Source organism: Salvelinus alpinus, chromosome 10 (assembly GCF_045679555.1).
Source record: "Salvelinus alpinus chromosome 10, SLU_Salpinus.1, whole genome shotgun sequence".
NCBI classification, from domain to species: Eukaryota; Metazoa; Chordata; class Actinopteri; order Salmoniformes; family Salmonidae; genus Salvelinus; species Salvelinus alpinus.
The window spans coordinates 23,473,652-23,491,710 of record NC_092095.1 but is presented as its reverse complement, the minus strand read 5'-3'; the positions used below and the strand labels follow the sequence as shown (position 1 = coordinate 23,491,710).

At 48.7% G+C, this 18,059-nt stretch overlaps 1 protein-coding gene across 3 annotated transcripts in view; it reads right to left on the bottom strand.

The window, feature by feature from the left end:
* scn5lab (sodium channel, voltage gated, type V-like, alpha b) overlaps positions 1-18,059 on the bottom strand; it is a 198,732-nt gene that overhangs the window by 72,187 nt on the left and 108,486 nt on the right. For all 3 annotated transcript variants that reach the window (XM_071328506.1, XM_071328503.1, XM_071328505.1), the window contains 2 exons: positions 5,212-5,385; positions 3,402-3,758 (listed from right to left, as the gene is read on the bottom strand). In XM_071328506.1, the coding sequence (XP_071184607.1) occupies positions 3,402-3,758; positions 5,212-5,385 (531 nt within the window). The remainder of the gene's footprint in view (positions 1-3,401; positions 3,759-5,211; positions 5,386-18,059) is intronic.

The following is an 18,059-nucleotide window of genomic DNA, read 5'->3' as shown; positions in this document are numbered from 1 at the left end:
TAAATAAGACAGGGGACGCAGGAGGGAGAGAGAAGAGGAGGTGGAGTGGGAAGGAGGGGGAGGAGGGATGAAGGAGGGAGAAGAGAGGAGGAGAGGGAAGGAGGGGGAGGAGGGACGGAGGAGGGAGAAGAGAGAAGGAGGTGGAGTGGGAAGGAGGGGGAGGAGGGAGAAGAGAGGAGGAGAGGGAAGGAGAGGGAGGAGGGATGGAGGAGGGAGAAGGAGGTGGAGTGGGAAGGAGGGGGAGGAGGGATGGAGGAGGGAGAAGAGAGGAGGAGAGGGAAGGAGAGGGAGGAGGGATGGAGGAGGGATGGAGGAGGGAGAAGAGAGGAGGAGAGGGAAGGAGGGGGAGGAGGGATGGAGGAGGGAGAAGAGAGGAGGAGAGGGAAGGAGGGGGAGGAGGGATGGGGGAGGGAGAAGAGAGAAGGAGGTGGAGTGGGAAGGAGGGGGAGGGGGGATGGAGGAGGGAGAAGAGAGAAGGAGGTGGAGTGGGAAGGAGGGGGAGGGGGGATGGAGGAGGGAGAAGAGAGAAGGAGGTGGAGTGGGAAGGAGGGGGAGGAGGGATGGAGGAGGGAGAAGAGAGGAGGAGAGGGAAGGAGAGGGAGGAGGGATGGAGGAGGGATGGAGGAGGGAGAAGAGAGGAGGAGAGGGAAGGAGGGGGAGGAGGGATGGAGGAGGGAGAAGAGAGGAGGAGAGGGAAGGAGGGGGAGGAGGGATGGGGGAGGGAGAAGAGAGGAGGAGGTGGAGTGGGAAGGAGGGGGAGGAGGGATGGAGGAGGGAGAAGAGAGGAGGATGTGGAGTGGGAAGGAGGGGGAGGAGGGATGGAGGAGGGAGAAGAGAGGAGGAGGTAGAGTGGGAAGGAGGGGGAGGAGGGATGGAGGAGGGAGAAGAGAGGAAGAGGTGGAGTGGGAAGGAGGGGGAGGAGGGATGGAGGAGGGAGAAGAGAGGAGGAGGTAGAGTGGGAAGGAGGGGGAGGAGGGATGGAGGAGGGAGAAGAGAGGAAGAGGTGGAGTGGGAAGGAGGGGGAGGAGGGATGGAGGAGGGAGAAGAGAGGAGGAGAGGGAAGGAGGGGGAGGAGGGATGGAGGAGGGAGAAGAGAGGAGGAGAGGGAAGGAGGGGGAGGAGGGATGGGGGAGGGAGAAGAGAGAAGGAGGTGGAGTGGGAAGGAGGGGGAGGGGGGATGGAGGAGGGAGAAGAGAGAAGGAGGTGGAGTGGGAAGGAGGGGGAGGGGGGATGGAGGAGGGAGAAGAGAGAAGGAGGTGGAGTGGGAAGGAGGGGGAGGAGGGATGGAGGAGGGAGAAGAGAGGAGGAGAGGGAAGGAGAGGGAGGAGGGATGGAGGAGGGATGGAGGAGGGAGAAGAGAGGAGGAGAGGGAAGGAGGGGGAGGAGGGATGGAGGAGGGAGAAGAGAGGAGGAGAGGGAAGGAGGGGGAGGAGGGATGGGGGAGGGAGAAGAGAGGAGGAGGTGGAGTGGGAAGGAGGGGGAGGAGGGATGGAGGAGGGAGAAGAGAGGAGGATGTGGAGTGGGAAGGAGGGGGAGGAGGGATGGAGGAGGGAGAAGAGAGGAGGAGGTAGAGTGGGAAGGAGGGGGAGGAGGGATGGAGGAGGGAGAAGAGAGGAAGAGGTGGAGTGGGAAGGAGGGGGAGGAGGGATGGAGGAGGGAGAAGAGAGGAGGAGGTGGAGTGGGAAGGAGGGGGGGGAGGGATGGAGGAGGGAGAAGAGAGGGAGGCCTCTAACACAAGTGTGTAAGCAAATGACAGGCACTGACTTGACTGACTTGATTCAGGGACTGGGGCGACCCCGCAGAGAAAGATAATATTAGCGGGGGCAGGCTGGGTAATTGCGACTTCATCGCTTGCCTGCCCCGCGGATTAGAACAGTACTGCAGCATGTAGTGGAGCACTGAGGGCAGAGAGGATACTGTGGGTAGAAAGTGTTACTGGCAAGGCTGTGTACCACTCCATATAGTAGAGTTTGTCTACCCATTTAGTCTCTAATTTGTTTACTCAGTGGGTTGTGGTAGGACACCGGCAGTGGCAAGAATGTAAGTTCACCTCCCGCACAGGAATCATGAGACATTTTGTATTTCAATAATCCTACTGTAACACACACAGTAGGAGGCTTATGCAGTAACGCCAGTGTAAACTACAACACCTGTCTACGTGTCAGTTAGTGTGGAAAACCCCTCACCCATGACAGCCTTAAGGACATGGCATTACGTCTGCCAGGACAAAGTGTGTGCTTGTGTGTGAGAGAGAGCAAAAATACAGTCAAGGAAGTCTTGGAAGTGTGCAGATATCCCCATAACCTAGCTAAACTACTGAAGCGTCACGACATGCAACCATGCAACACAGCTCAAAAACACTGCATAGGCTTCTTTGACAAATGGTATCTAGACCAGCTGGGGCCCAGGACCCTGTTTCCTTCATTATTACTGTCAGTTTCAACAGCCGACCATCTGACATGACCCACAGTTCAGCATTACCGGTCTTGACCAATCAATAAACAGCTTCATTATAGAATGATATGGGATGTTAGGGGTGTCTTTTAATTACTATACATGCCCAGGGGGACCTGTTACATCTATAAAGTCTATAGGGAGCAGGACCGTAAAACCTGATTCAATTCTAATGGTCACAAAACAGTACTGTGTGACATTTCAACAATTCTTCCCTGTGTGTTCTTTTTGTCAAGGCTAACATGGCTAGCCACTAACAGGCAGGCATCTTCGTGAAGCTGAATCGTGCCCCATAGGGGATGCGTCTGAGCTTTATGGGGAAGGGGGATTGTTTTAACGTACTCCCTTCCCCTGACCACCTGCAGCTCTGGACCAAGTGGTGGGCGGTGGGGCGTTCAGCAAGAGCCACTGTCAGGGTCATGTCTGCTACCAAAACAATTCATGGAGATTAGCTCGCCCCCCCATCTCTTCCCACCCACACAAACCCCCATACACCCCTGCCCACCCTTCCAAACGCTCCAACCATGGCAGATATAGAAGCCATTGGCAGGAAGGGGATAAAGTGGAAGGGCAGAGAGCTAGAGGAGGCACTCACCCCCACCCCTTCTCCCAGCCAACCCCCAGCACCACAGTGGGCTCGTGACAGAGACATGAATGAACCACGCTTGTGTCCTGCTCAAAACTGAGCTAAATTGACATAAGGGGGGCAACATTTTACAGGGTCAAATAGCAGAGGGAAATGTTCAGCTTAATAAATGTAATCCCGATTTTCACAATTTTAGGACAGGTTGACACACGTTGATTTAAAATTTGAGTAGCCTCTAAGCACTAAAATCACACAAAATATAGAGGCCGCACGCACTTTTGTGGGGCATTCAAAAGTCAACCAAAACATGGACCTTACTGCCCACACTACTCAAGAGACTGAGAGTGGAAGAATGACTTACCACCAGGTTCCCGATCACCATGACCTGCATGAAGACTAGGAGGCAGAGAGGCTGCCCTGCCACCTCCATACAGTCCCACATGGTCTCGATCCACTCGCCACACAGCACCCGGAACACGATGAGGAACGAGTGGAAGAAGTCCTTCATGTGCCAGCGTGGCAGTGTACAGTCCTTGGAGATCTTACACACGCAGTCCTGGTAATTCTTGCCGAACAGCTGCATGCCCACCACAGCAAAGATGAAGACTATGATGGCTAGGACCAGGGTCAGGTTTCCCAGAGCGCCCACCGAATTGCCGATGATCTTGATGAGCGTGTTGAGGGTGGGCCATGACTTGGCCAGCTTGAACACCCTTAGCTGTGGGAGGGGGGAGAGGGGAGATGGGATAGTGAGATCCGCTGTTTGTTCGTTATCTGAGACATGGTCAATATGTGTGTGTTTTAAAAATGTATGTTATCTAGAAGTTGAATCAAAAGATTTAGAAATGCATGATAAATGTATTCTTCCATGTTGTTATTTATTTGACTTTATCCTATACTCATCTTTAACTTTAAACATTTAAAAGTGAATAAATAAAGAAGTGGCTACTGGCTACAATTGAAATAATTGTGTCAATGGAATTATGTACTAAGAAGGGGTTAACTAAATCAGGCTGGTTTAGGGTCTATTCTCGTTGACGAGAATTAAGGAGAATTTCAAGAGATTCTCGAGAGGTGTCGATTTTCGAGAGACTGTAACTGTAATGTAAACTTGCGTATTTCTCACGTCTCGAACGATACCTCCTTCTAAGCCTGGCAGTATGTTGAGCCCAACATTCATACAGCAAAAATACTAACAGCAGAGCAGCGTTTTTGAAACAGCTTAAATCTCTATATTTTCATTATATTTTAGACTTGTTTTATTGAGTTGTCACCTGAAATTGCAGTTACAGCCTGTTACACTCTGAAATGATTTCCGTAGCTTTAAGAAAGGGAAGTTCAACAATGGTGAGCCACCTTCCAGGCAAGAAGAATGCAGCAAGAAGCTGATCAACTCACCAGGGAAATTATCAACGTTTTCAGTCTAAATTTTGTGTTTACCTCATATAATAACTTCTATGATATTGATAAAATGCCTGGTTTGTTCTAACATAACCTTTAATATGCTGAAACTGTATTTTTATATTCATATGAAAGGTGTAAATGTCAGTGCGGGCTGCTGAGGGGAGGACGGCTCATAATAATGGCCGGAATGGAGCAAATGGAAACCATGTGTTTGATGTATTTGATATCATTCCATTAATTCCACTCCAGCCTTTACCACGAGCCCATCCTCCCCAATTAAGGTGCCACCAACCTCCTGTGGTAAAAGTTCATGTTTGATATGCTAACGTTACTAGCTAGCATAGATAGCTGTGTTATTGTGTGTACAAACAAGAAAATAAACCCTTTAACTGTCAGCACATGATTGTGAATTGTTGCATTATTGTTGCGTGATTGAGAGTCCCACAGGGCGGCGCACAATTGTGTCATGTAAATTGAAAAGTTTATGCACATATAATGTAAATTGAAATCTCATCGAGCTGCCTCTCCTTAAATGTTCATCAATGAGAATATCCTCTTAGTAACTGTTGAGAAGGACTTGCCAATTTCACAGTTAGGGGGATTTACAGTATTCGTACATTAGCATCGGGAGAGCGAGCTAACCAGTCACACTGTCAAACATTGCAGCCAGCAACACTTATATCCAGACAACCATCATCTACTAACACACAGACAGCACACAGAGAGACAGATAGGCCGGAGGGGCGACATGCTTAATGCTTAAATACCAGTCTGAAGGATCGGAGAACGGACAGTCCCTCCACATCGGACAGGCCCAGCTCCATGAGGCTGAGGCACACGATGATGCTGTCAAATATGTTCCAACCTTGCTGGAAATAGTAGTAGGGGTCCAGAGCGATAATCTTTAACACCATCTCAGCGGTGAAGATCCCGGAGAATACCTAGGAAACGCAGACACACACAGACACACAGAGAGAGGGAGTGCTCAGCCTGGGGGTAGGACACTTCAGAGCAGGTTAGAGTCAGAATCAGGCCCGGCTACCCTTGCTCATGAAGCATTGCAATAGAACACTGCTGTGTTTCGCATTGCCTCCCAATCTACTGATGTTATCCACGTGGGACCTTCTGGAATTATCTGGAAGGCAGGGCTGTACAATGTTTCCACTTACAAGTAACTTGAAGGACCAATTCCTACCCTACTAACATAGTAGCTCTACGTGGACTGGGAATTAATCAAATGTGCATTGCTGACAAGCAAACTGTCCTAGTAATTTACGCTTGAGCGTTTACCGTGAATGTGATTTCAGCGAACTCAGGGAAATTGCCAGTGCACTACGTTGTCAACAATGCACTTTTGATTCAATCCCTGTCTCTGTGTTTTCTTCATTGGAGTGTCTGGAACTACGACATCAAACTCCAAAGTTAATGTAATGCTTTTGAATCGGTTTTCAGATGCTGTTATGGGAGCATCCTCCTCTGTATCTATTTCTACATTCGCTGGACTTCTGTGGAGATGGTCTCTTGCTCTGTGTTTGTGTGGTCAAAGCTGAAGCAGCTGACAGGTCTGCAGTTTAGATGTGTGTGTGTGTGTGTGTGTGTGTACGTGCAAGTGTGCGTGCGTGCATGCGTGCTTCTGTAATCTGGTGTTTTCATCTTGCAGCTCCAGAAGTGCCTCTCTGCTAGTTGTTCCTGGGAGACGCGCTCCTCGATGTGACACGGAGTACGTGACACACAGGCGGGAGGCGAGAGGGAGGGGGAGAAGGCGAAAGCGTCAGAGGGCGCGTCTGGGTAGCCTTTGCGGTGACACCAGGTCACTGATGTCCATTTGTTTTGGCCCCATGCGACCGGGGACTCTTGAAAGGATCTGATCTAGAGTCTGTTTAGACTCGTAGGCAATGCGCACACACACACGCGCACACACACGCACACACATGCACAGTGAGTAGCTGAGTGAGTGGGACAGCATGATTACCGCAGGGATATTGACTGGCACTTTCAGCTGCCTGGAGTGGCCCAATGTCAGTGTGTGTGTGTGTGTGTGTGTGTGTGTGTGTGTGTGTGTGTGTGTGTGTGTGTGTGTGTGTGTGTGTGTGTGTGTGTGTGTGTGTGTGTGTGTGTGTGTGTGTGTGTGTGTGTGTGTGTGTGTGTGTGTGTGTGTGTGTGTGCGTGTGTCTGCTGCTTTGGCGTGTGTGTCTCCATTCTCATTTACATGGGGCTCATTAGGCTCGGCACACAGCTCGTTATCAATGACGAGGTTCTTCACAATCATACCGTTATTACGCTGTCAGGACCCGAGGACGAGACGGGCCGCTCATTATGATTGGGCAGAGCATCTATCGCAGAGATCATGTGACAACATTGAGTCAGAAAGTCCAACATGACATGGCATAGCCCCAGAGAAGGACAAGACATGGACATGTACTGCATGAATTGATTTGGTTTGTGTACTGCACTGTACTGTACTGGTTTGCAGGGAGATTTGGAGCAGCAGACAATTATTTCATGTCTTTAGGATGATGTTGATGTTGCCCAGAGTGATGCAAAAGTTAATGTGAGTAATTAATTCCGGATTACTTAATTGAGTGGTCTATCGCACAGCATTGGGAGAATGACATTCCACTACTGTAAATACACACCACAAATGTGTTGAAAAATGCATCTATTGTGCTGCAATGTAATTCAAACACATGTTCATAATGTCTGTACTTCAGCAAACACAACATTTTCAGTTTGTAAGTTTATGTCATGTATTTTATTGGAAATATATTTTCCATTCAGCATTGGAATGCAAATTCAACTTATTATCACAAGTACTTTATTGGAATGCAAATGCGATGTATTAATCTGGGTGAAATTTTCCGTAGGGTCAGTATGGCCAGCGTCAGTTTTTATGAATGTGTTACATTTCAAATGAAATTAGCATCTCTGTAATTCTAACTCAGATAATGAGCAGCACACTGTACTAACACTTACAGTATGTAGGCAAACCTTAAAAAGAGGAAGGCTGCATCAGCACTGGGTCAGTCAGTGTGGTACACACTATCACAGCAAGACTATGTCACAAATGGCACCCTGTTCCCTCTATAGTGCACTACTGTCCAGGGCCGATAGTGCACTATTCGGGAGTAGGGTGCCATTTGGGAAACACACCCAAAGGCATGCTGGGTAATTATTTTTGTCAGGCCAAAGCAGAAGTAATGAGTAAGCGTTTAGGATCCCTAGGCAAACATGGTAATTGAGGAATCCATATGAGTTGGTCTGAGCATGTCACGGCATCGTGGCAACACGATTCATATCTCCAGTGATAATCATAAGAAAGTGTGCAGGTTGTGTGTGTAGTCTATCCTCTTCTGCCGAAGAGCTGTCACAGCTAAGGAGACTGAGGTACGACTGAATAGGTTAAGTGAAACACTGAAATGGCACCCTATTCCCTAGAGCAGAAGTGCTCTATTTTCGACCAGGCTCTGGTAAACAAAAGTACGCTACACTCTATAGGGAATAGATGCTATTTCAGATGCACCTGTTCTGTTTTCTGTAGAAAACCCAATAAAACAATATTGTTACTGGGTAGGCCTATACCGTATTGAAAACCCCACAGCTTCGAAACAAATTAGCTTGGTTTACAGACTAAATGGGATTAAAAGTTAAAAGTATTCCAACAGATGAACCTAGCTAAAAGACCAAAATTACACAAATATGTGTCGCCAACAGTGTAAATACAAGTTAGTAGAGAGTCTGAAAATGCTTATCTGCTGAATACTCACATATTACTCACCTAACCGGTGCCTCAGACGACCTGTCTGTCACTCTCCCACCCCAAACCTGTCTGGCACTCTCCCACCTCAAACCTGTCTGGCACTCTCCCACCCCAAACCTGTCTGGCACTCTCCCACCCCAAACCTGTCTGTCACTCTCCTACCCCAAACCTGTCTGTCACGCTCCCACCGTTACTCTCCCACCCCAAACCTGTCTGGCACTCTCCCACCCCAAACCTGTCTGGCACTCTCCCACCCCAAACCTGTCTGTCACTCTCCCACCCCAAACCTGTCTGGCACTCTCCCACCCCAAACCTGTCTGTCACTCTCCTACCCCAAACCTGTCTGTCACTCTCCCACCCCAAACCTGTCTGGCACTCTCCCACCTCAAACCTGTCTGTCACTCTCCTACCCCAAACCTGTCTGTCACTCTCCCACCTCAAACCTGTCTGTCACTCTCCTACCCCAAACCTGTCTGGCACTCTCCCACCTCAAACCTGTCTGTCACTCTCCTACCCCAAACCTGTCTGTCACTCTCCCACCCCAAACCTGTCTGGCACTCTCCCACCTCAAACCTGTCTGTCACTCTCCTACCCCAAACCTGTCTGTCACGCTCCCACCGTTACTCTCCCACCCCAAACCTGTCTGTCACTCTCCCACCCCAAACCTGTCTGGGACTCTCCCACCCCAAACCTGTCTGTCACTCTCCTACCCCAAACCTGTCTGTCACGCTCCCACCGTTACTCTCCCACCCCAAACCTGTCTGTCACTCTCCTACACCAAACCTGTCTCTCACTTTCCCACACCAAACCTGTCTGTCACTCTCCCACCTCAAACCTGTCTGTCACTCTCCCACCCCAAACCTGTCTGTCACTCTCCCACCTCAAACCTGTCTGTCACTCTCCCACCCCAAACCTGTCTGTCACTCTCCCTCCCCAAACCTGTCTGTCACTCTCCCACCCCAAACCTGTCTGTCACTCTCCTACACCAAACCTGTCTGTCACTCTCCCACCCCAAACCTGTCTGTCACTCTCCTACACCAAACCTGTCTGTCACTCTCCCACCCCAAACCTGTCTGTCACTCTCCTACCGTCACTCTCCCACTTCAAACCTGTCTGTCAATCTCCCACACCAAACTTGTCTCTCACTTTCCCACACCAAACCTGTCTCTCACTTTCCCACACCAAACCTGTCTGTCACTCTCCCACACCAAACCTGTCTGTCGCTCTCCCACCCCAAACCTGTCTGTCACTCTCCCACCCTAAACCTGTCTATCACTCTCCCACCCTAAACCTGACTGTCACTCTCCCACACCAAACCTGTCTGTCACTCTCCCACACCAAACCTGTCTGTCACTCCTCCACCCCAAAACCTGTCTGTCACTCTCCCTCCCCAAACCTGTCTGTCACTCTCCCACCCTAAACCTGCCTGTCACTCTCCCTCCCCAAACCTGCCTGTCACTCTCCCTCTCTAAACATGTCTGTCAATCTCCCACCCCAAACCTGTCTGTCACTCTCCTTCCTCAAACCTGTCTGTCACTCTCCCTCCTCAAACCTGTCTGTCACTCTCCCTCCCCAAACCTGCCTGTCACTCTCCCTCTCTAAACATGTCTGTTACTCTCCCACCCCAAACCTGTCTGTCACTCTCCCAGCCTAAACAACGTACTCCTGTCTTCTCTCACACAGACACATACAGAAATGCAGTGCGTGCAGGTTTCTGAAAATGAAAACATGCCAGCAACCGACACACTCATGTGACTATCTAACAGGCCTGACACGTAGGTGTTCGTCCGTACGTCTGTCCAGCAATGTCTTTGTGGCTGAAGGGTAGCCGAGGGGCGCGAGATGTCGGCCATTGCTGTGTAAACTAGGGCCTGTGCTGTGCTGACTGTGGTCATGGTGGCTCAGCATATACTGTATGAAGATATACACACACACACACACACACACACACACACACACACACACACATGCATATCCAGACACACACACACAACCACGCACAGAGCAGAGTCAGGCTCATGCAAGTGGAAGGGCGGTGGGTGCAGGCTCAACAGGGAGGAGGGCAGAGAGGAGATGCCATGTGACAAGCTCTCTCTGGAGAAGCATGACACTGCACACAGAGGGGCATCAACAAGGTTTCATTCCCACAGTTAACATACTCCACGGAACGACACACGCCCAACTGGCCTCAGGTGAACAGCCCCACACATGTACACACACGCTCATGCACACACAGGCTCACGCACACACACTAAGACACACGCACACACACAAACACACGAATAAGCATGTTCAGAGAGAGAGACAATATATACTACATGACCAAAAGTATGTGGACACCTACTCGTCGAACATCTCAGTCCAAAATCATAGGCATTAATATGGAGTTGGTCCACACTTTGCTGCTATAACAGCCTCCACTCTTCTGGGAAGGCTTTCCACTAGATCAGTGTCTCCCAAACTCGGTCCTGGGGACCCCATTGGGTGCATGTTTTGTTTTTTGACCTAGCTCTACACAACTGTTTCAAATATTTGAATAAGCTGCATAGTGCAAAGGCAAAAACCAAAACGTGCACCCCTTGGAGTCCCCAGGACCGAGTTTGGGAATTCTGCACTAGATGTTGGAACATTGCTGCGGGGAATTGCTTCCATTCAGCCACAAGAGCATTAGTGAGGTCAGGCACTGATGTTTGGCGATTAGGCCTGGCTCACATTCGGCATTCCAATTCACCCCAAAGGTGTTCGATGGGGTTGATGTCAGGGCTCAAAAAACAAGGAGAGTAAAGTTCTTCCACAGCAATCTCGACAAACCATTTCTGTATGGACCTCACTTTGTGCACAAGGGTATTGTCATGCTGAAACAGGAAAGGGCCTTGCCCAAACTGTTGCCACAAAGTTGGAAGCACAGAATCATCTAGAATGTTATTGTATGCTGTAGCGTTTCCCTTCACTGAAACTAAGGGGCCGAGCCCAAACCATGAAAAACAGCCCCAAACCATTATTTATCCTCCACCAAACTTTACAGTTGGCACTATGCATTGAGGCAGGTACCGGTAGTGATACAGCCTGGAATCGAACCAGGGTCTGTAGTGACACCTCTAGCACTGAGATGCCGTGCCTTAGACTGCTGCGCCACTCGGGAGCCCCCTTGGTAGTGAGTGTTGCAACCGAGGACAGACAATCTTTACGAGCTACTCACTTCAGCACTTGGCGGCCCCATTCTGTGAGCTTGTGTGACCTACCACTTGGCCGCTGAGGCGTTATTGCTCCTAGACGTTTCCACTTCACAATAACAGCACTTACAGTTGACCAGGGCAGCTCTAGCAAGGCAGAAATGTAACAAACTGACTCACTGGAAAGGTGGCATCCTATGACGGTCACTGAGCTCTTCAGTAAGGCGAATCTACAGCCTATGTTTGTCTATGGAGATTGCATGGCAGTGTGCTCGATGTTATACAAATGTCAGTAATGGATGTGGCTGAAATAGCCAAATTTATAGCCAAATTTCCTGAATAGCCAAACTTGAAAGGGTGTCCACATACTTTGTGTATACAGTGTATCTCCATTATAAGAGGGATGAGGGATATGTCCTCCATCCAAACAAACATGTGTGAGGCTGCATCCAGTGAACTGACAGTTAGTCTGCTGTGTCAGACTGATCGCTGGAAATAGACAGCGATTTCAAACGTTTGAAAAGGTTCCGAGAACGTCGATATATACCTTCGATGCAAAAAAAAAGTGAAAAAATGATTGCCCAGCACTGGAAACAAACTTGCGCTATGCTACCGCTACCGCTACCGCAGTTCACAATGCTCTAGCAAGCCGCGAGAATACTTCATGATACCTAATGGTAATGGGTTAACCCTGTAACTACACAGAATTAGCGTTCATCAATAATACGTCGCATTTCAAAGGGAAACTATGAGATCTTATTGCTCTATCTATCTGTGATGGAACATTTTATGTTTGTGCTTTTCTAATAACACATTTCTGTGTTCGTGCAAGTGACTGATTGAAGGAATCTTCACTATCAGTATCTGCAATTTGGCAGTACGCCCAGAACCTTGAAAGGATATCTCAGTTTCAAGGTCTCAGCTTGGAGAGAAGAAGCCTCGTGCGGTATTGGTATTTTATATGTTATGAACCAGTATTGGTCGGTCACATGCATGAACCAAACGTGAATGATGAATTAATTCAGAATGATGAATAAGCTAAATCATGCCTATGTAACGTGTCTGTAAACAGCATACAAGAGATCTAACAAGACTGCCCCGATGGAACTCCTGACAGACGTTTACTATTGTGCATCAAGTTTGTTGGAACCTCTCCAGTTAACTGTTAATAAACAATGATTCATTCAAAATTGACTTCGAGTGTCCCAGTGTGTAGAATTTCCATGACATATCCAACACAGCCACACTCCACGACATTTCAGACTCAAGTGACTAAGGTGATAATGACAGGTCTTGCTAAAAGCTGGGCAGGACAAGATAGGGATGAGAAAGCATATGCTGTATCTGCTGTGGTCACACACACACACACACACCAGCCGGAGTGTTCACTGTAGCACACTGTGACCAGCCAAGTGGAGGAAAAGCTCTATTGATTTTGGTCCCGTTGGCCTGAAATGACTTCCTTGTTGGACCACTCCTGGTACAACACAACAAATGACATAACCCTAACACCACCTGTGTCTGAAATGGCAGCATATCCCCTATACCAGGGGTACTCAACTACTATTTGAGAAGGTCCAGTGACAAATATTTCTTGGTGTCAAAAGTCTGGATGGATATCATCCTTTATCGGCGCTGTGGTACAGCGTAGTAACAAACATAGTCATCTACGACGTAGGAAATATGCTGTGATACAAAATGTACATTAAATACATTAAATGAGACTAAGAATTTGAATGAATTACAACTTTTTTCTTTTGAATGTTAACATGTGCAACATTGCATCAACATTGCTGAAGAACAAAAGTGGTTGCATAATTGTCTCTGCAAAAAGTGCACTGTGAACCATTGTACATGGGCCATAAATAAAAAATAACAAAATGTAAATAAAATAAAGTGCATGTTTTCGGGAGAACAAAGGAGAGTTGAACAAAAAGAATAATCTGCATGCACAGAAGGTCACTGTGGGTCATGCAATATTCATGTATAAGTCACTCTGGACCATGCAATATTCATGTATAAGTCACTCTGGGCCATGCAATATTCATGTATAAGTCACTCTGGGCCATGCAATATTAATTTATAAGTCACTCTGGGCCATGCAATATTCATGTATAGGTCACTCTGGACCATGCAATATTCATGTATAAGTCACTGTGGGTCATGCAATATTCATGTATAAGTCACTCTGGGCCATGCAGTATTCATGTATAAGTCACTCTGGGCCATGCAATATTAATGTATAAGTCACTGTAGTCAATGCAATATTCATTTATAAGTCACTGTAGGCCATGCAATATTCATTTATAAGTCACTCTGGGCCGTGCAATATTCATGTATAAGTCACTCTGGACCATGCAATATTCATGTATAAGTCACTCTGGGCCATGCAATATTCATGTATAAGTCACTCTGGGCCATGCAATATTAATTTATAAGTCACTCTGGGCCATGCAATATTCATGTATAGGTCACTCTGGACCATGCAATATTCATGTATAAGTCACTGTGGGTCATGCAATATTCATGTATAAGTCACTCTGGGCCATGCAGTATTCATGTATAAGTCACTCTGGGCCATGCAATATTAATGTATAAGTCACTGTAGTCAATGCAATATTCATTTATAAGTCACTGTAGGCCATGCAATATTCATTTATAAGTCACTCTGGGCCGTGCAATATTCATGTATAAGTCACTCTGGACCATGCAATATTCATGTATAAGTCACTCTGGGCCATGCAATATTAATGTATAAGTCACTGTAGTCAATGCAATATTCATGTATAAGTCACTCTGGGCCATGCAATATTAATTTATAAGTCACTCTGGGCCATGCAATATTCATGTATAGGTCACTCTGGACCATGCAATATTCATGTATAAGTCACTGTGGGTCATGCAATATTCATGTATAAGTCACTCTGGGCCATGCAGTATTAATTTATAAGTCACTCTGGGCCATGCAATATTCATGTATAAGTCACTCTGGACCATGCAATATTCATGTATAAGTCACTCTGGGCCATGCAATATTAATGTATAAGTCACTGTAGTCAATGCAATATTCATTTATAAGTCACTGTAGGCCATGCAATATTCATTTATAAGTCACTCTGGGCCGTGCAATGTTCATGTATAAGTCACTCTGGGCCGTGCAATATTCACGTATAAGTCACTCTGGGCCTTTGCATTAATGAGATAAATTACACTTTCTTTCTCCTGCCAATGGTTTCAACTTCGTGAGAGCAACTCTGAGATACTGGTGCAGGTGTTCATTTGTGAGCCTGGTGTGGTATTTGTTTTTGATCAAGTTCATTGTGGAGATGGCTGATTCACAGATGTATGTTGGAGCCAAACATGGTCAGGATGTCTAGTCCAGTTTCTTGAGAACAGGAACATCAGCTGCAGGCACCATCTTTCCACAGAAAGTGACAGGGTCACAGTCACCAGTCTGCTCCTTCAAAGACACATTTTCATGCAGCTCAATCAACTCCATTTCCAGTGATGCAACATCTACCCATCTGAAGATCTGTTTTGCTTCTTCTGACAACTTTGTCACATTTTTGACCAAGAAGGGGTTCTGGATGAGCAGCAGCCGTTCTCTCCCAACAGTAAAGTAATCAAAGCGGGTCTTGAAGTTATCCATCAGCTTCTGGATGAAATCAACATGGTTGGGAACATCTTTGTTTCCCTGCATTTGCAACAGAAGATTGGGGAAGATTGGGGAAGTGGACAAGTTCAAGATCATTCTTGAAAAGCTGTGTGTCCCTGCAGCTTAACATTCAGTTGATTAAGGTCTGATGTAATGTCTGTCAAAAATGCAACTGTTTCCATCTTCTCATCTTCCAAAAACTCAGAAAACTGAGTTGCCTTTGTCACTCTTTTGCTCTGATAAGAACGTTTTGACTTCCTCTTGAATGGCCCAAAAGCTTTCCAAAACCCTTCCTTTGCTGAGCCATCTGACATTGTTGTGCAGTAGTAAGTCATCAAAACTGGCATTGGCCTCTGTCCGACTGTCTAGTAGCAGGTGGTGTTGTAGCGATGATGTTGCTCTCAAAAAGTTGATCAGTTTCATCATCATTGTCATGACCTCAGAATACTCCTTTCCCAGACTGGCACACAGGACGAATTGATAGATGATGCAGTGATATGATGTCAGGTCAGGGTGGTTCTCTTTCACACGTGCAATCAGTCCCCTCCCTCTTCCCATCATGGCTGGAGCTCCATCTGTGCTGATGGAGACCACTGACTTCAGATCTATCCCCCTTTTTGTCAGCATCCCTTTGATGGCCTCATGGATATCCTCTCCCTGTGTGTGTGCTTCTAGATTTGTTAAGCCCAAAAGCTCCTCACAGAATTCCTTCTTTGTTTCGTTATAAAATCTGAAAAACACCAGAAGTGTAACGGCAGTGTAAGTCGTCCTCCTCCTCAGACGAGGAGAGGCGAGAAGGATCTGAGGACCAATGGTGGTCATTTTCCATGATTTAATAAACACAAAACAAGACACTATACAAAATGACAAAACAAACTAACCGTCACAGTCCTAGCTGGTGCAGACAAAACACAAAGACAGGAAACAACCACCCACAATCCCCAACACAAAACAAGCCACCTATATATGATTCTCAATCAGGGACAACGATTGACAGCTGCCTCTGATTGAGAACCATATTAGGCTGGACACAGAAACAGACAAACTAGACACACAACATAGAATTCCCACCCAGCTCACGTCCTGACCAACACCAAACAAGCAAAACACATAAGAACTCTGGTCAGGACGTTACAGTACCCCCCTCCTGAGGTGCGGACTCCGAACGCACCCCTAAAACTCAAGAGGAGGGTCTGGGTGGGCATCTGTCCGCGGTGGCGGCTCCGGCGGTGGACGAGGACACCACTCCACCACTGTCTTTGTCCCCCTCCTTAGCGTCCTTTGAGTGGCGACCCTCGCCCCCGACCTTGGCCTAGGAATCCTCCCCAAGGCCCCCACATGATTTAGGAGACAGCTCAGGACAGAGAGGTAGCTCAGGACAGAGAGGTACCTCAGGACAGAGAGGTAGCTCAGGACAGAGAGGTAGCTCAGGACAGAGGGGCAACTCCAGACTGAAGGGCAGCTCCGGACTAATGGCAGCTCCGGACTGAGGGGCAGCTCATGACTGGAGGGCAGCTCATGACTGGAGGGCAGCTCATGACTGGAGGGCAGCTCATGACTGGAGGGCAGCTCATGACTGGAGGGCAGCTCATGACTGGAGGGCGGCTCATGACTGGAGGGCGGCTCATGACTGGAGGGCGGCTCATGACTGGCTGGCGGCTCCTGACTGGCTGGTGGCTCCTGACTGGCTGGCGGCTCTGGCAGCTCCTGACTGGCTGGCGGCTCTGGCAGCTCCTGACTGGCTGGCGGCTCTGGCAGCTCCTGACTGGCTGGCGGCTCTGGCGGCTCCTGACTGGCTGGCGGCCCTGGCGGCTCCTGACTGGCTGGCGGCCCTGGCGGCTCCTGACTGGCTGGCGGCTCTGGCGGCTCCTGACTGGGTGGCGGCTCTGGCGGCTCCTGACTGGCTGGCGGCTCTGGCGGCTCCTGACTGGCTGGCGGCTCTGGCGGCTCCTGACTGGCTGGCGGCTCTGGCGGCTCCTGACTGACGAACGGCTCTGACGGCTCGGGGCAGACGGGCGGCTCTGACGGCTCGGGGCAGACGGGCGGCTCTAATGGCTCGGGGCAGACGGATGGCTCAGATGGCGCTGGACAGACGGATGGCTCAGATGGCGCTGGGCAGATGGATGGCTCAGATGGCGCGAACCGGGGACACCATATGTAAGGCTGGTGCCATGTACACCGGCCCGAGGAGACGTACTGGAGGCCAGATATGTTGAGCCGGCTTCATGGCACTTGGCTCAATGCTCAATCTAGCCCGCACAGTGCGGGGAGGTGGAATAACCCGCACCGGGCTATGCACACGTACAGGAGACACCGTGCGCTCTTCCGCATAACACGGTGTCTGCCCGTACTCCCGCTCTCCACGGTAAGCATGGGAAGTGGGCGCAGGTTTCCTACCTACCTTCGCCACACTATCCTTTAGCCACCCCCCCCAAGACATTTTTGGGGTTTCTTCACGGGCTTCCAGCCACGCTTCCGTGCTGCCTCCTCATACCACCGCTGCTGGGCTTTAGCTGCCTCCATCTCTTCCCGAGAGCGGCGATATTCTCCAACGTGAGCCCAGTGTCCTTTACCCTCCAGAATTTCCTCCTATGTCCAGGATTCCTGTGGAGTGGGCCGCTGCTGCTGCTGCTGCCCGTACTCACGCTGCTTGGTCCGAGTTTGGTGGGTGGTTCTGTAACGGCAGTCTAAGTCGTCCTCCTCCTCAGACGAGGAGAGGCGAGAAGGATCTGAGGACCAATGTGCAGCGTGGTAATTTTCCATGATTTAATAAACACAAAACAAGACACTATACAAAATGACAAAACAAACTAACCGTCACAGTCCTAGCTGGTGCAGACAAAACACAAAGACAGGAAACAACCACCCACAATCCCCAACACAAAACAAGCCACCTCTATATGATTCTCAATCAGGGACAACGATTGACAGCTGCCTCTGATTGAGAACCATATTAGGCTGGACACAGAAACAGACAAACTAGACACACAACATAGAATTCCCACCCAGCTCACGTCCTGACCAACACCA